The 26193-nt window shown below is 42.4% G+C and overlaps 1 protein-coding gene across 1 annotated transcript in view; it reads right to left on the bottom strand.

Annotated features, from left to right (window-relative positions):
• Positions 1-26193, bottom strand: part of LOC126417069 (lipase 1-like) — a 167600-nt gene that overhangs the window by 83034 nt on the left and 58373 nt on the right. The window contains exon 3 of the mRNA XM_050084962.1: positions 541-655. Coding sequence (XP_049940919.1) covers positions 541-655 — 115 coding nt within the window. The remainder of the gene's footprint in view (positions 1-540; positions 656-26193) is intronic.

Below are 26193 nucleotides of genomic sequence, written 5' to 3' on the forward strand. Positions count from 1 at the left end.
CGTGGCCGTTTGCGGGCACTGATGGTGAGATATCGGTCTTCTTGTGGTGTTTTACACTATGGACGACCCGTACTGTAGCGCCTGGACACGTTTCCTGTCTGCTGCAGTGGTTGCCTTAATCTTGAGATCACACTTTGTGGCATATGGAGGACCCATGCTACGACCTGCTGTGTTTGACCAGCCTCCCGTTGCCCTAGTATTCTACCCCTCATAACGTCATCAATATGCGTTCTTTGAGCCATTTTCAACACACAGTCACCATTAGCAAGTCTGAAAACGTCTGCACACTTACTCGCTGCACCGTACTCTGACATACACCAACACACCTCTGTGTATGTGGACTGCTGCCAGCGCTACCGTGCGACGACCGCAGGCCAAATGCACCGCATGGTCATACCACGAGGTGATCTAAACCTACAAACCGTACACCAGAGCGTTGTTTCACCATGTATCAGCATTATCCTAAATATATGAGCGTGAGATAGTGAAGATAGTAATATTTAGTACTACTAATAGTAGATAGAGATGAGGTTCTCTCACCTGTAGTTCCAGTACGCCTGATCGCTGGTGGACAGCGTGAGGTGCTCCTTGGAGAAGACGTTGCCGCGCAGGTTCCCCATCCAGACGTCGTAGCCGGCGTCGGACAGCCGGTACCCTGCTGTACACAACTCGAGCCAATTACGCAGATTCTCGCTGTCATCACTCAACGCGCGAAGCAAGGAACAAGGGGAACGTAGCAGCTTTTCACAGATATTTACCTCGAAATAAACAGAAAAACATTTAAGAACGATTCGTAAATGTGTTGAAACCGGCAGTGTAGGTAAAATTAGAACTTTTTTGGTAAACCAAACCCTTAACTTCAAGGAACTGTCCCAATGCAGTTGACTGTTATTCCACAATCTGAAACTATGGCTAAAAATACAACATTTTGTGTGTGTGTGTGTGTGTGTGTGTGTGTGTGTGTGTGTGTGTGTGTGTGTGTGTGTTTGTGTGTGTGTGTGTGTGTGTGGTGTGTGTGTGTGTGTGAGGAGAGCAGGGGGGAGGGAGAGAATGGAGGGGTTGCTAGCCCTTACTGTTTGATGCAGTCTGCCAATTTTTCCTCCGCTTTGCCAATCTCAGAGTACCAGATACACCCAGAGCTCTCGTAATTTGTGGGAAAGATCCTTTGTAGGATTCTCTACAACTGACTACTTCCTCTGGCTGAAAAAAAAAATCCTACCCGAAACAGTGCGGCTTTAGACCGCACAATACATCATCCCACACTGCTATCCAAATGCGGCGTTCGTGGCAATATAGGTAATCCAAGTTTGCCGGCGTGGATGAGATTCTCGCTGGCATCTAATCATGTTCTCGCGATTGTTCTCGTGGTTTATGACTTCGCGAATCGCGGATTACGTCTCGTGAGGTATACGAATGATTACACAGCATCAAACACCTTTATAGTCACAAAATTTACTTGTTCTCTTAGACTGATTCCTTAACATCTTCACACCACGCACACGGTTAAACACCACCAAGTGACTCCCTCGCTCGTTCTGAAGCGGAAAAAAAAGAGCCAAGGAAGCGATCATAGTGATGTTATCATAATCGATATCAGTGCTACTCGATACACGCTTACACACGGTGGATATGATTTTCAGTGCAAGATAAATGCATAAGAAACCTAAAGAACGGAACCAGCCCTTCCCTGTACATGATATCCATAGACCTTGCCAAAACTCTTGGCTCTGTTAATCTAGAAGCACACTGGAAAATTCTGGCATCAAATGGATGTCCTAGAAATTACATCAAAATACTTCGGCTTCTACATGACAACATGAATGCCGCACCCGGAGAAACGTTTAAGATTACCCTAGGAGTCAAGCAGGGATGTGTTATTGCATCTAGCCTATTCTTGATATTTGTGGGAACCATACCTCACCTTATGAGGGAAAACCTACTGTTGGGTGTTGAAATAGCTTATTGGACTGATGTTAAGCTATTCAACCCTAGCAGACTCCGAGCTAAAAGCAAAAGAATCACAACAGCTCTTATCGAACTTCCGTTTGCAGCCGATAACGTTATCTTGGCAAACACAGAGGAGGATCTACAAACTACCCTAAATGCATTTAGTCTGGCATACAAATCCATTGGTCTCGAGCTTAACACAGACAAAGCGAACGTCGTCTATCAGCCAGCCCCAAATTCCACTGCACCCGCTACATTTATCACAGTTGATGAAACACCTCTAGAGATTGTAGAGTATTTTACATACTTGAGAAGCCATCCTTCCGCAAATTCAAACATAGATGCAGAGATTCAACACAGACTAAAGTGTGCAAGTACTGCACATGGTCGTCTTTTTTAAAAGAGTGTTTGATAACCACGATTTGAGTGCTAAAACTAAACTTACAGTCTACAATGCCATTATCGTGCCTACACTTCTTTATAGATGTGAAACCCGGACCACCTACAGGCATCACTTAAAGTCCTTAGAAAAATACTTCCAACGCTGCCTAAGGAGAATACTGAAAGTAAAGTGGCAGGATCGGCGAAGAAAAATAAGCATTTTGTCCTCCCAATTGAAGAATGGCCAACGCAGTCAGGGACGGCAAACAAAACGATATAAAGAAGTCCTCAACTCAAATATGAGAAAATGTCAAACAAACTCATATGACTGGTAACTGCAGCCCTATATAGATCCAAATGGGGACAAATTGTTCACCAAGGAACACTTAATTTTGAAAAACGGTGATAACTGCAGGAGAATAGGAAGATGATGATGATGATGTTTGGTTTGTGGGGCGCTCAACTGCGCGCTTATCAGCGCCCGTACAAATTCCCAACCTTTGCTCAGTCCAATCTCGCCACTTTCATGAATGATGATGCAATTATGAGGACAACACAAACACCCAGTCATCTCGAGGCAGGTGAAAATCCCTGACCCCGCCGGGAATCGAACCCGGGACTTCGTGCTTGGGAAGCGAGACGCGATCGCGAGACCACGAGCTCAGGACAAGAGAGTAGGAAGAGAGATCGTAGAAGAGGACAAGAGCTCTTGAGAGGAACAAACCTGTTACATCATTTAGTTAACATCAACTGGGTATGGCATTGCTGCGGAACAATCTGTGGCTCCAGAATAGGACCATTTAGCGACCAAAGAATTCACAGTAACGGTACCAAAGACATTTCATGTTCGTCAACGAGTAAATGCCTATGATGATGATATCTGTTGTACATATTTCAGTATCTATGTGGCGCTATAAGTTTCGTCTTTTACAGCTTCCTCTAGTACCACAGAAGACGTTAAATGATCACGTGACACACATACTTTCTCTGCTGAGAGAATCAGACTTATTTGCAATTTTCTGCGCTTTCCTTGAACTTATTCTTTCATGCCGCCGCATATCGAGCCGTGAAGCCCCGACAGTCACGCAGCAACAGCGGGTTAAAGCGCACCCAGCTTTGCCCACCGGCAATTACCGATGTTGCCCGCTGTGTGTGCGCAAGCTGGGCGTAATGTCTGAATCAGGCACAGCTGGTCGGCGGCGCTCGTGAAATACAGGCGCGTCGAGACGTGTGATTCGCGGTAATGAGAACGAAATTCCACCTCTCTCCAGATTATGTTCAGTTTATAATCATTCGCTCAACGTTTACATTTGAAAGTTGCCTGTTCATCTGCAGTTTAATTTTTTTGCTCACATTGTTCTTTTTCCTTCGATTGCGAGTTCCTTTCTGTCACAGTCAGCTTCGATTGGTCGAAATAAATCCTTTTAGCAATTTATTTGTCTGCATTTATGTATTTAGTATCCTTGGAGGTTTTAGCCATTCGAGTTAGCTGTACTCCCCTGATGAGTAATAATGAGAAGTCTTCATGTGAGCTTTCCACCGGTTTTGCTGACTTCGATTTTCCGGTATTTCTTGACACCTGATCTTCGGCGCGTCTGTGCAAATGTAAGGATGTAGAAGCGAGTATCACTAGGGGTAAGACAGATACTGCCTACAGGAAAATTAAAGAGACCTTTGGAGACAAGAGAACCACTTGCATGAACATCAAGAGCTCAGATGGAAACCCAGTTCTAAGCAAACAAGGGAAAGCAGAAAGATGGAAGGAGTATATAGAGGGTCTATATAGGGGCGATGTTTTTGAGGACAATATTATGGAAATGGAAGAGGATGTAGATGAAGATGAAATAGGAGATACGATACAGCTGAAGAGTTTGACAAGGCACTGAAAGGCCTGAGTCGAAACAAGGCCCCTGGAGTAGATAACATTCCATTGGAGCTACTGACAGCCTTGGGAGAGCCAGTCCTGACAAAACTCTATCGTCGGGTGAGCAAGATGTATGAGAGAGGCAAAATACCCTCAGACTTCAAGAAGAATGTAATAATTCCAATCCCAAAGAAAGCAGGTGTTGACAGTTCTGAAAATTACCGAACTATCAGTTTAATAAGTCACAGCTGCTAAATACTAACGCGAATTCTTTACAGACGAATGGAAAAACTGATAGAAGCCGACCACGGGGAAGATCAGTTTGGATTCCGTAGAAATGTTGGAACACGTGACGCAATACTGACCCTACGACTTATCTTAGAAGAAAGATTAAGGAAAGGCAACCCACGTTTCTAGCACTTGTAGACTTAGAGAAAGCTTTTGACAATGTTGATTGGAATACTCTCTTTCAAATTCTGAAGGTGGCAGGGGTAAAATACAGGGAGCGAAAGGCTATTTGCAATTTTGTACCGAAAGCAGATGGCAGTTATAAGAGTCGAGGGGTACGAAAGGGAAGCAGTGGTTGGGAAGGGAGTGAGACAGGGTTATAGCTTATCCCCGATGTTATTCAATCTGTATATTGAGCAAGCAGTAAAGGAAACAAAAGAAAAGTTCGGAGTAGGTATTAAAATCCATGGAGATGAAATAAAATCTTTGAGGTTTGCCGATGACATTGTAATTCTGTCAGAGACAGCAAAGGACTTGGAAGAGCAGTTGAACGGAATGGACAGTGTCTTGAAAGGAGGGTATAAGATGAACATCAACAAAAGCAAATCGAGGATAATGGAATGTAGTCGAATAAGTCTGGTGATGCTGAGGGAATTAGATTAGGAAATGAGACACTTAAAGTAGTAAAGAACTTTTGCTATTTGGGGAGCAAAATAACTGATGATGGTCGAAGTAGAGAGGATATAAAATGTAGACTGGCAATGGCAAGGAAAGCGTTTCTGAATAAGAGAAATTTGTTGACATCGAGTATATATTTAAATGTCAAGAAGTCGTTTCTGAAAGTATTTGTATGGAGCGTAGCCATGTATGGAAGTGAAACATGGACGATAAATAGTTTGGATAAGAAAACACAAGCTTTCGAAATGTGGTGCTACAGGAGAATGCTGAAGATTAGATGGGTAGATCACATAACTAATGAGGTGGTATTGAATAGAATTGGGGAGAAGAGGAGCTTGTGGCACAACTTGACTGGAAGAAGGGATCGGTTGGTAGGACATGTTCTGAGACATCGAGGGATCCCCAATTTAGTATTGGATGGCAGCGTGGAGGGTAAAAATCGTAGAGGGAGACCAAGAGATGAATACACTAAGCAGATTCAGAAGGATGTATGTTGCAGTAGGTATTGGGAGATGAAGAAGCTTGCACAGGATAGAGTAGCATGGAGAGTTGCATCAAACCAGTCTCAGGACTGAAGACCAAACAGCAACAACAACATGATATGATATGTTTCTGCGTTCCCTTTCCTATTATTTGTTCCATCTGCTTGAGAGAGTGCATAACTGTCTGTGTGTGATGCTTCAAAATGCCATGATCCATGGGCACTGTGTCCTTTTGGATGCTAGCGGCAGTTTAGCCAACTTTTGTGTAGAGTTTTGATAGAGCTAAGCCGGGTTAAAGAGAAAATTTTGGTCATTGCTCAACAGCTATTGTCCCTAGGTTCGTACAGGTAGCTGGAGCGTATTTTCTTTGACCATTTCAGGCGCTACCGAGGGACTTCGCTCGGGTAGCTTAGAGTCTCGCTGCACCTTGGGGTTTCAGTTAGCGAATACGTTTTTTTCAGATCATCTCTAGTACTGTAATCAAGGCAGCTGGGATGTGCAAGACTTAGTTTATTTTGAAGTTCTCGTCAAATCAAATTAAACCGTATAATTCATTTTTTTAGGAAGTGGTATCATGTTTGTTAATATTCCTTTTCATTAGCTTAACCCCTTTGTTTTACCGCAGCTTAGCGATGGGAGAGTGTTTTAGCCAACCTTTGTCTAAATTCAGTTACTTTCTGTTCTTTATTTCTGAATAGATTGCGTGTTCTTTATATGTTCGTGCTAGAGTTGTTTTTCTATCGTTCAATTTCATTTAATTTAGCGAGTTTCGTGTTTTAAGAGATTGAAAACATCAGCCCATCAGTTGCAAAACAAAGGTTTATTAACCCTTGACCTAGGTTTCGATACTTACAGATATATATTCTTCACAAGGAGTGTGCCCTATTTTTAAAATTTTTAAATTAATGTCCATGTACTTGGCGACAGCCTTTGATACCTGGGCAAGCATATACTATATTTCAAAATCTTAAACATGGCTACGAAGCTGCGAAACAGCAACTGTGTAAATCTGAAGAAGTTGCGAAAATTAGCCAACGAGTTGCAAAACAAACGTTTTTAGCCCTTTGGTGTTTCTTGCAGCGTGCAAGATTGTACGAACGCCCCCACGTGTTTCTCATGCGGAGTACCGAGCATTCAGTTCTGGTAATGCATCTTCTTTTGCTGTAGAGTTTGAAATAGTCTTCCCTGTGAATGTGAGTTCTTGTGATACGAATATCTTCCGCTAGTTCAGCGTTTTGCACCGTCTATCTCGTCTGAGTTAGACCACGTTTGTAAAGATCATCTTGTTGGTAAATGTGTTTCTTTCTGGTAGAATTTATGGAGAGATGCGTGGTCTTCCCGAACGTTTACTGAAGTGAAACTTTGTCCATTGCTCAATCGTATGGCTGTTGGTATAGTCATGTTCATTGTTTAATGTAAATTCTATGTAGTGTGCTAAACCACTTTTGTTCGACATGCTTTTTTGTTTATTGTATTTCCGAAGTTACGTAAGTTGCTGGTCATGCCACTGACCGGTAAAAACAGTTACTGACTGGTCTAATGTATAGTGTATGGTAATATCCTTACAGATTCTATTCTGCTCTCTGTTTTGTCTGTTAGTATGAATATACTCATACATGTGCATACGCTTCATTGAATCCTTTCTTTACTTATACTACATACTCTCCACGTGTTGAGGTATCACTCATGAAGTGCATGCTCTGTTTTGTGAAGAGTATTATGTACCAGCAGTCCCTTTCCACGATGGTTTTCAGTTCATATCTTTTGTGTTTCGAGTAATCTAACCAGAAAATAAATGTTCAGTTATTTCTTAACTGCAATCCGAATATTTCTTCATCCAATTCAGCCCATCTTTCCACCCTGGTCTCCTCCAAGACATTCGCTTATCAGCTCCTCAGTGGAAACTATTTAATTATTAATATTTTTTTAGGGATCGGTTGGTAGGACACGTGCTGAGGCATCAAGAGATCACCAATTTAGTACTGGAGAGAAGCGTGGAGGGTAAAAATCGTAGAGGGAGACCAAGGGATGAATACACTAAGCAGATTCAGAAGGATGTAGATTGCAGTAGCTATTAAGAGATGAAGACGATTACACTGGATGGAGTAGCATGGAGAGCTGCATCAAATCAATCTCTGGACATAAGACCACAAAAACAACATTTTATTTTTACACTACTGGCCATTAAAATTGCTACACTAAGAAAAAATGCAGATGATAAACAGGTATTCATTGGACAAATATATTATACTAGGACTGACATGTGATTACATTTTCTCGCAATTTGAGTGCATAGATCCTGAGAAATCAGTTCAAAATGGCTCTGAGCACTATGGAACTTAAATTCTGAGGTCATCAGTCCCCTACAACTTAGAACTACTTAAACCTAACTAACCTAAGGACATCACAGACATACATGACCGAGGCAGGATTCGAACCTGCGATCGTAGCGGTAGCACGGTTCCAGACTGTAGCACCTAGAACTGCTCAGCCACTCCGGCTGGCTGAGAAATCAGTACCCAGAACAACCACCTCTGGCCGTAATAACGGCCTTGATACGCCTGGGCATTGATTCAAACAGAGCTTGGATGGCGCGTACAGGTACAGCTGCCCATGCAGCTTCAACACGATACCACAGTTCATCAAGAGTAGTGACTGACGTATTATGACGAGCCTGTTGTTCGGCCACCATTGACCAGACGTTTTCAGTTGGTGAGAGATCTGGAGAATGTGCTGGACAGGGCAGCAGTCGAACATTTTCTGTATCCAGAAACGCCTGTACATGACCTGCAACATGCGGTCGTGCATTATTCCGCTGAAATGTAGGGTTTCGCGAGGATCGAATGAAGGGTAGAGCCACGGGTCGTAACACATCTAAATGTAACGTCCACTGTTCAAAGTGCCGTCAATGCGAACAAGAGGTGACCGAGACGTGTAACCAATGGCATCCCATACCATCACGCTGGGTGATACGCCAGTATGGCGATGACGAATACACGCTTCCAGTGTGCATACAGCGCGATGTCGCCGAACACGGATACGACCATCATGATGCTGTAAACAGAATCTGGATTCATCCGAAAAAATAACGCTTTGCCATTCGTGCAACCAGGTTCGTCGTTGAGTACACAATCGCAGGATCTCCTGTCTGTGATGCAGCGTCAAGAGTAACCGCAGCCATGGTCTCCGAGCTGCTAGTCCATGCTGCTGCAAACGTCGTCGAACTGTTCGTGCAGATGGTTGTTGTCTTGCAAACGTTCCCATCTGTTGACTCAGGGATTAAGACGTGGCTGCACGATCCGTTACAGCCATGCGGATAAGATCCCTGTCATCTCGACTGCTAGTGATACGAGGCCGTTGGGATCCAGCACGGCGTTCCGTATTACCCTCCTGAACCCACCGAGTCCATATTCTGCTAACAGTCATTGGATCTCGACCAACGAGAACAGCAATGTTGCGATACGATAAACCGCAATCGTGGTAGGCTACAATCCGACCTTTATCAAAGTCGGAAACGTGATGGTACACATTTGTCCTCCTTACACGAGGCATCACAACAACGTTTCACCAGACAACGGCGGTCAACTGCTGTTTGTGTATGAGAAATCGGTTGGAAACTTTCCTCAAGTCAGCACGTTGTAGGTGTCGCCACCGGCGCCAACCTTGTGTGACTGCTCTGAAAAGCTAATCATTAGCATATCACAGCATCTTCTTCCTTTCGGTTAAATTTCGCGTCTGTAACACGTCATCTTCGTGGTGTAGCATTTTTAATGGCCAGTAGTGTAGTTTCTTTGGCATTTCAGTGTATCATCGGCACTTAAAGAACTTACCTTAAGCATGTACTAATGCAATACTCGTTTACCAGCGCAAGCTTGAATAGAACCAATCGACAGTTAGTAAAAATTTAACGACTCATTTGCAGCATTTCCACTGGCAGTATTAGCATGAGACACTAGCGATCTGAAGGAATTTCTCAGACAGAGAGGCTGCATACATAAAGCACTGTGCCAGTGAGTCAGCTGGTTGGCTCAAGGGTCCACATAGTAGCTGACGACAGATACTGCCAGATAGCGCAAGTGTGGCCTGCTTCTGGGACAAACTCTGGTACGTCAGTGCCAACATACACGGACGCACGAGGCTGGCTGGGTGCGTTTGTGCGTGACACGGTGCGAGTCTGGCACCACAGATAAGCCCACCTCGGCTGCTGCTCTGTGTTTGCCTGCGGTGGAGACAAACACAGGGCGTGCGAGCGAGCCCCCCGAGGGCACGGTGCCCAAAGCTGGCTGCACCGCAACCCCACCCCCACCAACAGCTCTTCCCTGTCGGCGACCCCACTTCCTCACAGCCAAAGCAGTACTGTTCCCCTACTGACTGTCGCAGCTGCGCATTTCACTCACGCGTGGAACAGTTCCTCTTGTTCAGTGGTTCCTACTCAGTTTCCACCAAACATATCCTACTCAACCATCAAGATGAGATATTCGCCCTAGTTAACTATGAGTAAGTCTCAGTCAAACAATTTTCAAATCGGTGAAATTAAAATCTAATGTTGCAAAATTACTTCTCTGATTAGCAATTAATGAAAATCAGAACAGAGTGCCTTCTATTAAATACACAACTGGCCATTAAAATTGCTACACCACGAAGATGACGTGCTACAGACGCAAAATTTAACTGACGTCATTTTTGCGGATGAATACAGGTTCTGTTTACAGCATCATGATGGTCGCATCCGTGTTTGGCGACATCTCGGTGAACGCACATTGGAAGGGTGTATTCGTCATCGCCTTACTGGCGTATCACCCAGCGTGATGGTATGGAGTGCCATTGGTTACACGTCTCGGTCACCTCTTGTTCGCATTGACGGCAGTTTGGATAGTGAATGTTACATTTCAGATTTGTTACGAGCCGTGGCTCTACCCTTCATTCGATCCCTCCGAAACCCTACATTTCAGCAGGATAATGCACGACCGCATGTTGCAGGTCCTGCACGGGCCTTTCTGGATACAGAAAATGTTCGACTACTGCCGTGGCCAGCACATTCCCCTGATCTGTCACGAACTGGAAACGTCTGGTCAATGGTGGCCGAACAACTGGCGCGTCACAATACGCCAGTCACTACTCTTGACGTACTGTTGTACAGTGTTGAAGCTGCATGGACAGCTGTACCTGTACACGCCAGTCAAGCTCTGTTTGACTCAATGCCCAGGCGTATCAAGGCCGTTATTACGGCCAGAGGTGGTTGTTCTGGGTACTGATTTCTCAGGATCTATGCACCCAAATTGTGTGAAAATGTGATCACATGTCAGTTCCAGTATAATATATTTGTCCAATGAATAACCGTTTATCATCTGCATTTCTTCTTGCTGTAGCAATTTTAGCGGCCAGTAGTATAGTATAGGCATGCATATTCAAATACATAGATAAGTAAACACTCAGAACACAGCACAGCGGTCAGCAACGCCTATAAAAGGCAGCAAGTGTCAAGCAATGTTATTAGTGTTCCAGCATAACGATCAGTGACGTCACAAAGACGAAGATTGCAAGAGCAAAGAAGGCGGTGAGACGACGTCAGCTAATACCCGCTGACAAGGACAGCACCACTACAGCAGCGCCCTCTAGACAAAGAGAAAATAAGCGCCGCTCCTGCCAGCATCGGCTAACAGTATTCGCAGAGTACTAGGAGAGCACTATGATTCCAGTCACGTCTGATCCATATCAATTTCTTACATGGACCTTGTATACTGCAAGGGACTCTGACTTATTTGCATGTCGTCCATCGCTAGCGACACCATTGTAAAATCAAAGTTAAGTATTGTCTATCTTCTTTACTGTAATAAAATTTATTAATGTGATTTGCTTGAATTGTTGTGTAGCATTGCGAGAACGCAGCGTCTTTTAGGCACCCTATACAAGATGAGTGGGCAGGATCCCACAGTTAGATCAGTTACTGCCGCTCAATGTCAAGTTATCAAGATTTAAATGAGTCTGAACGTGATGTTATAGTCGGCGCACGAGCGATGGGACACAGCGTATCTGAGATAGCGATGAAGTGAGGATTTTTCCATATTACCACACACGAGTGTACCGTGAATATCAGGAAACCGGTAAAACATCAAATCTCCGACATCGCTGCGGCCAGAAAAACATCCTGCAAGAACACGACCAATGACGACTGAAGAGAATCGCTCAACGTGACAGAAGTGCAGTCCTTCCGTAAATTGCTACAGATTCCAATGCTGGCCATCAACAAGTGTCAGCGTACGAACTATTCAACGATACATCTTCGATATGGGCTTTCAGAGCCGAAGGCCCACTGATGTATCCTTTATGACGGCCCAGCACAAAGCTTTACGCCTCGCCTGGGCCCAGCAACACCACATTGGACTGTTGATGACTGGAAACATATTGTGTGGTCAGACGAGGCTCGTTTCAAGTTGTATCGAGTGGGTGGACGTGTACAGGTATGGAGACAACCTCATGACTCCGTAGACCCTCCATATCAGCAAGGGACTGTTCACGCTGGTGGATGCTCTGTAATAGCGTGGGTCATGTGCATTTGGAGCGGTATGGGACCTCTCATACGTCTAGATAAGACTCTGACGGGTGACATGTACGTTAGCATCCTGTCTGATCACCTGGATCCATTCATGTCCGTTGTGCATTCCTAAGGACTTGGGCAATTCCAGCAGGACAGTGTGACACACCATACGTCCAGAATTGCTACAGAATTGCTCTAGGAACGTTCTTCTGGGCTTAAACACTTCCGTTAGCTACCAGACTTTCCAGACGTGAACTTTATTGAGCCTATCTGGTATGCCTTGCAATGTGCTGTTCAGAAGAGATCTCCACCCCCTCGTACTCTTACGGATTTATGGTCAGCCCTACAGGATTGGTGTCAGTTCCCTCCAGCACTACTTCAGACATTAGTGGAGCCATGCCACATCGTGTTGTGGCACTTTTGCATGCCCGCAGTTGCTCTGTACGACATTAGGCAGGTGTACCAGTTTCTTCGGCTCTTCTGTGTATAGATACCGTATCCCTTTATCTTGACTATCCCAATTCTTTTTGTCCAGAAGCAAAATAATATAATGTATCAAGAAATAGTTGTTTACCAAGAGAACATTATCCAACTCAACTGTCTTTCTTGTAACTTATTTCGTCACAAAGATATGACAGCAGTTCATCTTTCCTAAAAATGCCCTACGTTTTTATATTTGGTAATACACTGCTTCTCTGTAATAAATATTTATAAATGTATCACAGTGCACCATTCACAGAGACATGCCTTATTAAAAACAGAAAATTAACTTCGACTCTTCTGTCTACACACAGTGCACCAAACTGGAAATGTAACTCGACTGCTTACTGAAGTTGGCACTTGACAAATGGAAGCATAGGAAAAATGCATATTGGTCATTTAGTCGACCTACTCGTCTATGGAAACTGTAAGTTAGCATGGCAATAACTGCAGTAATGTTTTCTTATTTATCTGTAAGTACATTTAGGACCTCATAAATTGAGGATGTCAACATTAACAGTGCAAGGCTAATTCTGTTCTTATAACCTGAAAAGAAAGCGGATACATGGAATGAGTACAACATTCAAAGCCACTATGCGGGTGGAGGAGAGAGGTATGTAAAGGGGCCGGGGGGAGGGGGAGAGAGGGATGCGCGGGAAGACGCCAGATGATGTGGCAGAAGAAGAAATAGCAGTTGATATGCAAAACATGGTGTAATAACATTAAAATCAGAGTTTAATAGAGCTCTCTAAGATTTACGAACAACTAATGGAGAAGGGATAGGTAATATGCCTTAGGAGTTCCTAAGATAATTGGCAGAAAAGGCAACCAAATGATTATTCAGGTTAATGTGTAGAATCTATGAGGCTGGGACATTGGGACGTGTCTGAAGAAGAAAAATTTATTAACATCGAGTATAGATTTAAATGTCAGAAAGTCGTTTCTGGAAGTATTTGTATGGAGTGTAGCCATAGTTTAGACAAGAAGAGAATAGAAGCTTTCGAAATGTGGTGCTACAGAAGAATGCTGAAGTTTAAATGGGTAGATCACATAACTAATGAGGAGGTATTGAATAGAATTGGGGAGAAGAGGAGCTTGTGGCACAACTTGACTAGAAGCAGGGATCGGTTGGTAGGACATGTTCTGATACATCGAGGGTTCACCAATTTAGTATTGGAGGGCAGCGTGGAGAGTAAAAATCATAGAGGGAGACCAAGAGATGAATACACTAAGCAGATTCAGAAGCATGTAGGCTGCAGTAGGTACTGGGGGATGAAGAAGGTTGCACAGGATAGAGTAGCATGGAGAGCTCCATCAAACCAGTCTCAGGACTGAAGACCGCAACAACAACAACCAAATTTTCGGATAAATCTCACTTGTACAATTCCGAAGTTTGCACGGACAGATAAGTGAGAGAATTATCGCAATCTCAGCTTAACATTTCATAATCCAGGTTGCTTACATATTACCCCCCCCCCCCCCCCCCCCCACACACACACACACACATACATCTCGCTTATTCACCACGAGGAGAAAATTCAAGAAATTACAGCCGATACAGAGGCTTACCGACAATCGCTCTTCCCACGCACTATTCACAAATGGAACAGGGTTGGAGGGATCAGATAGTGATACCGAAAATACCCTCCGCCACACACAATAGCTGGCTTGCGTAGTATGATGTAGATGTATATATAGAAGTAATAATATACACAATAATGGAAAAGAAAACTGGGGAAGTGTTAGAGAACGATCAGACTCAGCTTTCGGAAAGGTAAAGACACCAGAGAGGCAGTTCTGAGACTGATCGATAATAATAAAAGCCTGAATTCAGACTAGTTAAGATTCGTTCATAGGATTTATCGTCACAGAAAAAGCATTTGACAATGCAATTTGGTGCAGGATGTCAGAAAATCTGAGAAAAATAAGGGAAAGACGAGTAAATTCTATCATGTAAAAAAACCAAGACAGGACAGTAGGAATGGAAGACTAGAAACGAATTCCTCGAATTAATAAAAGAAATATATACTAAGATGGTATCTGTTCTTTCAGACATGACCATGCAGCTCGTTAGAATGAAATTACAATAAAATGAAAACCCTTAGTTGTTTACAGGCGTTGACATACGTCAACGGGGGCAGATGGAAACGTGTGCCCCAACTGCGTCTCGAACCCGGGATCTCCTGGTTACATGGTAGATGCTCTATCCATCTGAGCCACGGAGGACACAGATGGTAGTGCGACTGCAGGGATTTCTCTCTGGCACGCCTCCCGCGAAACCCCCATCGTATTGTCCCGCACTACATTCTTAGTGCCCCCGCCCATTATACTCATTACTCGCGGCACGTTGCCGATTTCCGTAAGAGGTCGGGCACTGTTTGTGCATCCGCACAGAAGAAGATGATGGTCAAGTGGCCGGTGAGCCCTAACTACATATATACTAAGATGGTATCTGTTCTTTCGGAACACATTTTCATCTGTCCCCATTGACGTATATCATGGCCTGTAAGCAGCTAAGGGTTTTCATTTCATTTTAATAATAAAAAAGTTAAAAAAAACAGTCAAATGTCTTGTAAAATGATTTGTTAAAAGTAAGAAATAAAATAGATTAGAGAAACATTTGATATGCCGTTGAATAATGTTCGATATCAGATACAGCAATACTATCTCAGTACACAAATATTCCAAGCACTCTTTAAAAGTCTAAGATGAACACTAATACCAATTCTGAGCCCCAAACAAACCGACATCAGATTTTTCTCTAATCTATTTCATTTTTACTATTAGACAAAACATTTCACAGTAAATTTGACTGTTTTTTCATTTTTTCTTAACTTCCCTGATTACTTTCAAGCAATTAATTTTTTTTTCAAAACTAGACTTCGTACAGGCAAACTCGAAACCCCATTTGTCTATTTACCACTTTTCATTGGATCACGAAAACTAGTGTGTTTCCTAGGTTATTAAATTTCTATCATACACTAGATGCTAATGATAACGAACATATTTATATTCAGTCCTGGTTTGTGTTATTTAATCTGATGTCTCCGTTGAAAGATTGGCTTTTATTTTGGAAGAATTAAAATTCCTGCTATGCAATATATTAGGAAGTAACTCAGCACCAACAAGCAGCTCAAGATAAAGAATGTTAGAAACCTTCAGTTGCTTCACCAGCAGTGCTCCAGAGAAGAAAATGTTGTTGAACATATAAATGCTTTTATATCTAATTAGACTAAATGTTTCTCTGACGTTTTACTGTTTGTCTATGACTAGAGAAACTAACAACGCCTGACGGTGGATCAGCAGGGCGTAATGGGAGTCACTATGACACAGTGCTAGTAGAGTACTGTCAGCGCCACATGCGAGCTCTACACGCGTAACTTCGTTATTGACAGCCATTATCTCTCCATTTATTCCGAAAGAAAGCACTTTGGTCATTAACGAACGGCTGAATGATGATAACGTGCCATTGAAGTTAATGGATACACAGACCGAGGCGCACATAACACCCGTCTCTGCCAACCAATGTATCGAATCTGAAAGTGACCTGGGCCGCAAAACATAGGGAGGAAAGGAGGAGCACTCTTTTGTTTGGACGCAATACGCGAGGGAGGATGGAAAAGTAACGCAAAGTAATTTTTTCCTCTCCTGGAACTGCAGATGGAATGTTGAAATTTCACAACGATATAGTTTGAAGTTTTCGCTACAGACGGTATTTTGTTTTCACTAGCAGCTCTAGTGGGAGAAGCCTGAACTACGAAACAAACATGGTACGTATATTACTATAGTCAACGTGTGAAGAGCAGCGAAGTGTAGTTTTATATTTGTGGGTAGAAGGACATAAACCGAGTAAAATTCACAGGGACATGTGTGGCGTTTACGGGAAGGACTGTATGGAGCGTAGCATTGTCTCCAGTTGATGCGCATTCTTCTACGAAGCTGTTTGAACCTTAGTGATTCGGTATGATCCGGACGGGCGGTAACATAGAAGCTAGTCTTCTTATAAAAGTAAATATCTAGCAGTAATTTCAATATGTTTTGTTATGGTTGGGGCTAAGTCCCCTCTTCCAAATTGCTCAAATGGCTCTGAGCGCTATGGGACTTATCATCTCAGGTCATCAGTCCCCTAGAACTTAGAACTACTTAAACCTAACTAACCTAAGGACACCACACACATCCATGCCCGAGGCAGGATTCGAACCTGCGACGTAGCGGTCGCGCGGTTCCAGACTGAAGCGCCTAGAACCGCTCGGCCACGAGCGGCAGCTCCCCTCTTCCAGCTCGCTTCTGTAGACTGTAGGTGACTCGCAGTACAGGAGAGTAGAGGTACTTCTTGCGGCATGTCGGAGTCATCGAGGCAGCAATTTTCAACGCAAATGCGAATATCATCGCAGTAGCTCAATATTTGCTACGGTGTGCTAGACGATATTGTCCACGAGATGCTGAAATTTCGTAAAATTAGTGCTCGGTAGGTGAATAAGAACCTAACAAACAACCACAAGGGCCAGTGAAATTACATTACTCCGCAAAAAGGTGTGAGATTCTGAAAGCCATAATCACTGTGATGAGTCATCGGCCTACCACTACACGTCCGAAACAAAGAAGGCCGTTTTCCCAGCACGAAAAGAACTCAGAGTGACTCAATCTGCTAGGAAAGTGCTTGTGACAATGTTCTGGGGTATGGATGGCGTGGTATTGGTGCACAGGACCCCTGTGAATGCTGCAGCCTACATTGAAACTGGTTAAGATCCGTCGTGCTCTTCGTGACAAAGGTCACAACATTAATTCTGACGGTGTCAGAACTTCTTCGTGACAACGCTCGCCCCCACGTTGCTGCTCCTGTTCTTTAGAAAATCACCAAATTTGTGTGGGAGGTGCTCCAGCATCCACCATATAATCCGGACATTGCAGCGTCGGACTTTCATCTGTCTGGTCCCATGAAGAATTTCGTGGCCGACAGAGGTTTAGCGACAGATGTGTAAGTAAAATCAGCAGTCTGCACACAGGCTTATACGAACCACACAGACTTATACGAACGGGGCATATTGAACTTGTTACCACGATGGGAGAAATGTGTTGAGGTCTTTGGTGACGATGTAGAAAAGTAGGTATAACATATAAGTTCACTTTTAATTTCTTTTGTTACCTATTATGTTCCATCTTATTGCCACAGAGGCAGCACGCAGCATTACACTTTGAAACTGCTGCATAACCTCGTTACACCATCTGAAGATGAGCCTGGAAAGTTCGAAAACCGGCTCATGGAATAAACAACTATTTCAGAGTGATTCGTTGAAGTTTTCTGTATTTACATTAGACGAATATATGTCTATTAATTTCCGTTATTTCAAAATAGTTCATCTTGCCCTCTTTATGCTTGTGATGTAATAGCTCATGTTTCTCCTTGTAACTATGGCCTTCATTAAGCAAGTGGACTGCAAAATTAGAGTCTCGTTTTCAAAGTTTCCAACTTCTGTGGTGTTCCTCCAAGTGGGTGCGTATTGCTGTGCCACATTGACCTGTACAGAATTTGCCACAATTACATGTACTTGTATGTATTCCTTTCTTACCCTTTTTACTTTCTATGATAACAAACAACTGCTTCACTTATCTGCTTAATCTCACTAGTATATCTTAGGTCTTTACAATTTAGGACTTACTAAATACAAGATTATTTTGTGTATCCACACCTTTGCAATATGTCACTAACGTTTATAGTTGAATTTTTTTCTGCTATGAACAACTGTTGTAATTTGTGTATAGTTCATTAGTTAATGTGCCACATGTTTTATCTCAGTTAAATAATCTTAAATTGCATTTACACTGAAATAAGCCCTATTGTTTTATTCCTGAACCTAATGTTAAAATTTTTCATCTCTGGAAATAGAGGTACTCCGTAGATGCACTAGTTTACAATCTTTGATTCAGAAAAATTTCATTGCATCACATAATTTTCTTTGCACCTGATGATGGCGTAGCAGCCCAAAATCGGTTTATGAAATAAATGTTTTAGTAGAATATTACACCAGTGTTGTGTGCATTTTAATTGATAATACATATCCATCATTACTCTCTCGATTTCAAATTAACGTTTAGCAATGTAATGGCAAAACATTCTCTCGAACTAATGCCTTAGCACTGCAACGACACTTTTAATTTCCACTGGCTGTCAGAAAAGATTTTTATACTTTTTACATTTCACGGTCGTCATCAGGAAGCGTTAAAACTTCTTGGGTTATCGCAGCACCTCTTCTTCAACACTTTTTCCCAAGGTTTCGGTGCCACTGTGAGAACGTTCTTCCCAGGATACTTTTCATTTCTCTTGCCTGAACTTCTCCAACCTTCTGTTATCATTTGACTGTTCTTTGCCATAAAGCGTAATACGTCTGGGTCTCCCATTCGCTCTTCTACGGTAATTAGCGACAGCAAGTGTAATGACATAAAAGCGGTTTCCGAACTTTTAAGAAAAGTAGCTTGGCATTTACAGGCAAGTGTCTCTACTATTCGATATTACGAGTCACCTACAGTCTGTAGAAGCGAGGACTTGGCTCTAACAATAACAAAAGATACCGAAGAACGAAATAACTGCTAGATATTTAATTTTAGAAGAAGACTGGCTTATAGAAGCAGAAAGACAAGTTGCCTAGAGATTTGCACACTGTCCCTTATAACTTATGGAAGCAAAGAATGTTGTGACCTGCGTGTTTTTAAACATGCTCCCATCCAGAGTTCATTTAGTTCCGTAAGACAAACTGAACACAAAGAATTTAATCTCAAACACGGTCCAATATTTTGAAAAAGTACCCAGTTTCACTAGTCTTCATATTCCTCAGATGTAGGTTACGTATTTCAGTTTTGAGTGGGCATGTCATAAAATAGTTATATTTTCTAATCCCCAGCTGCAAAAGGTTCACGTTACATAAATACAGTGGTGGATGAAATAGTGTAGGCGATGAGGATGAAATGAAATTTAACCTTTGGCATTACCTAACGACAATGTGAGACTCTTTTCGTTTTAAAATTTATAAAATTGGTTTGATTTGTTATATTTTGGACCAGCAGAAGTTTGATATTGCACAGTTATTTCTTATGAAAAACTATTTTCTTTCTCATTTTGATATCTATTTACACAGGTTTAAATTCTCTGTTGCCAGTATTTTCCCCAAGTTTGCAATGTTTGAGTCATTTCTGAATTGTCTTTGATTTCGGAAAATAATAAATCGACAACTTCAAAAACTTAGTGAACATGAGAAAAAGCTAAATATTGAAAAAGGGCAAATATGCCGCTATCCATTTATTTTGAATTGGTAGTTCAGCACTAGAAATTTTTTTACACAAATTAAATGCAGTTTAAAATCTGTGCAGGTGGTAGTTACCGTAAAGAACCACAGATGTAGTAAGAAGAAAAGTTGGCAAGATAACATACGATGTTTTATGAATTACAAAACGAAACAAATACGATAAGGAAATATTTATTGTGTGGTGTCTTCCTTACACACATCACTTTTTTCCGGTCCAGAAACCAACAGCAAGAGTAATCTGAAGTTTGAATAGTTATTTTCTTGTAATCAGTCATATGCAAAATCATCTATGAACAATCTTCACTGTATACGAGATACAGGTAAAAGTTGTACATAGTCAATAGTCGCAATTAATTCAAAAAATTACTTATAACAGCAGGCAAAAAATTAAAACCGGACATCAACTGGAAAGGGTAGAGGATTTTGTTATGTAAGATTCATCGATATTTCAATCAACATCATGTAGTAAATCTAAAGAAAAGTAGATTTGTATGTCCAGCACACTAAACCAGGGGATCAAATCACATAAAGAAAAGATCCTCTGCGAATAGTATAGAACTTTCAAAATTGGGTAGCTAACTGATCACAGCCACTGGCAATAACTTTATAGGAATGTCTAATTAACAAAATTATGTTACAAAACTAATATTCAAAGGCCTCTGAGCCCATTTTTATTAAATGTTAATTCTGAACAGGAATAAAATCTCCTGAGCCTGAATTTAAGAGCATAATCAATAAGATAACGATTGGTTATCTTAGGACACTCCTTACAGACATGAACGGTAGAGATGTATACAGTGCTCATTGCATGAATGGAAAACACAACACCTTTACTAATAAAGTCCTTACCTTATCTGAATACTGTTTTCCCCCGAAACTAACCCACATTGGACCAAAGCCTGCAAACAAGCCCTGCGTTACTCAAGAACAAAGGTATCTTGTGAAACAGAACGGAAGCTGTATCTGTCGGTCAGAAACAGCTCTGACGTTGATGCTACCTCACTACAAGACGTATTACAGAATACGAAAGACAGTAATATGGACATGAAAGCAGATAATTAAATCAGGTAACAAAATAAAGGCAGTATGGAACACTGTGAGGGAGGAGAATGGTAGAAGCAAACTGGAAGAGGAGCAGATAACATTAAGAGGAAATGATACTCTGATAACAGATGTGTGCAGAGTTGCAGGAGTTTTTAAGAAGTATTTCATAACTATTACTGAAAATATAGGGTTGTCTGATTCAGTAAATGGTGCCAATGAGTATTTCAGACCAGTTATTACACATAGCTTCCGTAGCATAAATATGACTGACTACATTAGTAGAAGTACTTTAAAATCAAAAAAATTCTAATGGTTGCCATAAAGTGCCAACAAAGTAAATCAAATAGCATGAGTATGCTTCTGAGTTTAATAACATGTTAGCTGTCTGTGTAACCGGTCATTTATCAGTGGAACGTTTCTTGGATGATCAAAATGTGCTGAAGTTAAGACGTTGTTTAAGAATGGAGATAAAGGAATACCATCAAATTTATGTCCAGTTTCAATTCATGCCAGTATTCTCCAAAACTTTAGGAAAGGTTATATATAATTTGCTTGTCAACCATCCAGCAACAAACGACGTATTATCAAAGCTCAGGTTTCTGAAGGACTCTAATGTTAACAAAGCTATCAGAACATACAGTGATAATGTACTTTATTAATTAGACAATGAATTTCATGATTTTTTTATTATTTTTGCGAGCTGTCAAAGGCATTTGGTCTGTCAAAGGCATCTCAGTATCCTTTTAAGTAAGTTAGAAAATTACAGTGTAAAAGAAAATGATTTAAACTGATTGATATCCTCTACCCCTGATAAACAATAAAGGTTGTCATGAGGAAAGAGACATTTATTAACCAATGAGGCATCATCCAATATGGAAATAATTGCATTTGGTGTCCAATGGGGTTCCATCTTAGCGCCCTCAATTTTTCCTGTGCATATCAGTGACCTTTTATCTGCAACATTACCAGATGCCAAGTTTTTTTGTTTGCAGATGGTACAAACATTGCAGTAACTAGCAAGACGAGTATAGTCTTAGAAAGATGGATTAATGAAATTTTCGCTGGTGTTAATAAATGATTCCTAACTAATTCTTTGTCACTAAGTTTTGAAAAAAATACACTACATGCAGTGAAGAACTTATTAGAGGTTTCTCACCAGGATTTCCCCAAAATACGACGACAAAAGGATAGAAGACGTTGTCAGTGTTAAATTCTTGGGATTACTGATTGATAATAAATTCAAGTGGGAGGAGCATACCACAGAACCGCGAAAGCATTAAACAGATCTCCATTTGCTTTGCAAATGTTGACAGACATAGGTGATATAAAAATAAAAAGCTGACTTACTGTGCCTACTTTCATTCGTTAATGTCATATGGGATTATTTTTTGCGGGTAACTCTTCAAGCCACGTCTTTCGGGCCTAGAAACGCGTAATAACAATCAATATTTGTCGTGTGAACGCAGTGATATCTTGCACAGACCTGCTTAGTGAACAAGGGATATACACTACTGGCTATTAAAATTGCTACACCACGAAGATGACGTGCTACAGACGCGAAATTTAACCGACAGGAACCAGATGCTGTGATATGCAAATGATTAGCTTTTCAGAGCATTCACAAAGGTTGGCGCCGGTGGCGACACCTACAACGTACTGACATGAGGGAAGTTTTCAACCGATTTCTCATACACAAACAGCAGTTGGCCGGCGTTGCCTGGTGAAACGTTGTTGTGATGCCTTCTGTAAGGAGGAGAAATGCGTACCATCACGTTTCCGACTTTGACAAAGGTCGGATTGTAGCCTATCGCGATTGCGGTTTATCGTATCGCGACATTGCTGCTCGCGTTCGTCGAGATCCAATGACTGTTAGCAGAATATGGAATCGGTGGGCTCAGGAGGGTAATACGGAACGCCATGCTGGATCCCAACGGCCTCGTATCACTAGCAGTAGAGATGACAGGCATCTTATCCGCATGGCTGTAACGGATCGTGCAGCCACGTCTCGATCCCCGAGTCAACAGATGGGGACGTTTGCAAGACAACAACCATTTTCACGAACAGTTCGACGACGTTTGCAGCAGCATGGACTGCCAGCTCGGAGACCACGACTGCGGTTACCCTTGACGCTGCATCACAGACAGGAGCGCCTGCGATGGTGTACGAACCAGGGTGCACGAATGGCAAAACGTCATTTTTTCGGATGAATCCAGGTTCTGTTTACAGCATCATGATGTTCGCATCCGTGTTTGGCGACATCGCGGTGAACGCACGTTGGAAGCGTGTATTCGTCATCGCCATACTGGCGTATCACCCGGCGTGACTGTATGGGGTGCCATTGGTTACACGTCTCGGTCACCTCTTGTTCGCATTGACGGCACTTTGAACAGTGGACGTTACATTTAGATGTGTTACGCCCCGTGTCTCTACCCTTCGTTCGATCCCTGGGAAAGGCTACATTTCAGTAGGATAATGCACGACCGCATGTTGCAGGTCCTGTACGGGCCTTTCTGGATATAGAAAATGTTCGACTACTGCCCTGGCCAGCACATTCTCCATATCACCAACTGAAAACGTCTGTTCAATGATGGCCGAGCAACAGGTTCGTCACAATACGCCAGTCACTACTCTTGATCAACTGTGGTATCGTGTTGAAGCTGCATGGGCAGCTATACCTGTACACGCCATCCAAGCTCTGTTTGACTCAATGCCCAGGCGTATCAAGGCCGTTATTGCTGCCAGGGGCGGTTGTTCTGCCTACTGATTTCTCAGGATCTATGTACCCAACTTGCGTGAAAATGTAATCAAATGGCTCTGAGCACTATGGGACTTAACAGCTATGGTCATCAGTCCCCTAGAACTTAGAACTACTTAAACCTAACTAACCTAAGGACATCACACAACACCCAGTCATCACGAGGCAGAGAAAATCCCTGACCCCGCCGGGAATCGAACCCGGGAACCCGGGCGTGGGAAGCGAGAACGCTACCGCACGGCCACGAGCTGCGGACAAAATGTAATCACATGTCAGTTCTAGTATAATATATTTGTCCAATGAATACCCGTTCATCATCTGCATTTCTTCTTGGTGTAGCAATTTTAATGGCCAGTAGTGTACCTGCAGATACATCTACGTCTATACTCCTCAAACGGCGTTACCATGTGTGACGGAGGGTACCTTTTGTACAATCTCACTTCCCCCTTTTTTTGCTCCACTCGCGAATCGTTCACAAGAAGAACGATAGCTGAAGGAAGCCTCCGTGTTGATTGGAGTCTTTCTAATTTTATCTTCATGGTCTTTTCGCAAGGCATACGAAGGAGAGAGCAATATACTGATTGACTCTTCTATGAGCGTGCGCTCTCGGTACCGTGATGCAGGACGCCCCTCTTGCAGCGTCTTCCACTGGAGTTGGTTGATCATTTCAGTGACGCTTATGTGCTTACTAAACGAACCTGTAACGAAACTTGCTACTCGTCTTTGTGTCTTCTCTATTTTCTCTATCACCCCTGTCCGGTGCGGACCCCACTCAGACGTATTGCTTGAATGAGTGTCATGTGAGCTCTTTATTTTTTCCTTTTTGTTCCCTTGAAGGTTGTTCCAATGAATCTCAGTCTGGCATCTGATTTACCCTTAATTAATTTTAAGTGGTTCTTCCACTTCAAATCCCTCTGTACCCATATTCATAGATACTTTATTGAAGTAACTGTTTCCAGTGATTGTTCTACAATCGTGTAATCACACAGTAAAGGGTCTCTTCTTCTATGTAACCGCAATTCGTTACATTTGTTTATCTTGAAGGGTAAATTGCCACTCTTCAAAAATAGTTCAAATGGCTCTGAGCACTATGGGACTTAACTTCTAAGGTCATCAGTCCCCTAGAACTTTGAACTACTTAAACCTAACTAACCTAAGGATGTCACACACATCCATGCCCAAGGCAGGATTCGAACCTGCGACCGTAGCGGTCGCGCAGTTCCAGACTGTAGCGCCTAGAATCACTCGGCCACCCCACACCCCGGCCGGCAAATTGCCACTCTCTGCACCAAGTTTCAGCCCTCTGCAGGTCTTCCTACATTTCGCTACAGTAAGTTTCTAGACTCACGACTTTCGTGTATAGAACAGCATCGTCCGCAAAAAGCGTCATGAAATTTTCGACGTTATCTACGGGTTCATCTCTACGAGGTATGGCTAGAAAAAAACCGGACTAGTACTGGTGAAACAATAAAACGAATGCAATAAGGCTGAAAGTCGCGTGGCCTGTCACGTGACTGTCGCTCCGCCTACTGCTCGAGTTTCATCTGCCTCCTGCACTCAGTCTGCCCGTGGCGTCTGTTTTAAGTAGTTGACGTTTTGTCTGTGCGTCGGAAAAATGTTGAGTGTACAGAAAGAACAGCGTGTTAACATCAAATTTTGTTTCAAACTAGCAAAATCTGCAAGTGAAACGTTTGTAATGTTACAACAAGTGTACGTCGATGATTGTTTATCGCGAACACAAGTGTTTGAGTGGTTTAAACGATTTAAAGATGGCCGCGAAGACACCAGTGATGACACTCGCACTGGCAGACCATTGTCAGCAAAAACTGATGCAAACATTGAAAAAATCGGTAAACTTGTTCGACAAGATCGCCGTTTAACAATCAGAGCCGTGTCTGAGTTAACAGGAGTTGACAAGGAAAGTGTTAGGCAGATTCTTCATGAAAGTTTCAACATGAACAAAGTGTGTTCAAAAATGGTTCCAAAGTGTCTCACAATTGAACAGAAGGAACGCCGAAGAATGATTTGTTCTGACATTCTGGAAAACATTGAAAGTGATCCCACCTTCTTACAAAATGTTATTACTTGCGATGAATCGTGGTTTTTTACTTACGATCCCGAAACTAAACGCCAATCGATGCATTGGAAAACTCCTGGTTCTCCACGACAAAAAAAAGCACGAATGTCAAAATCGAAATTCAAGGCAATGATGATTGTTTTTTTTGACATCAAAGGGATTGTGCACATTGATTGGGTACCAGAGGGACAAACAGTGAATCAGCATTACTACATTAGCGTCCTGGCTACCCTACGTGAGCGAGTACGGAGAAAACGGAACGATTTGTGGAGAAAAAAGTCATGGACCCTTCACCAAGACAATGCCCCAGCTCACAGTGCGTTGTCAGTGAAGACGTTTTTGGCAAAACACAACATTCCCATCTTAGATCATCCACCCTCCTTACCTGATTTGGCCCCCTGTGACTTTTTTCTTTTCC

This window comes from Schistocerca serialis, chromosome 8 (assembly GCF_023864345.2).
Source record: "Schistocerca serialis cubense isolate TAMUIC-IGC-003099 chromosome 8, iqSchSeri2.2, whole genome shotgun sequence".
NCBI classification, from domain to species: Eukaryota; Metazoa; Arthropoda; class Insecta; order Orthoptera; family Acrididae; genus Schistocerca; species Schistocerca serialis.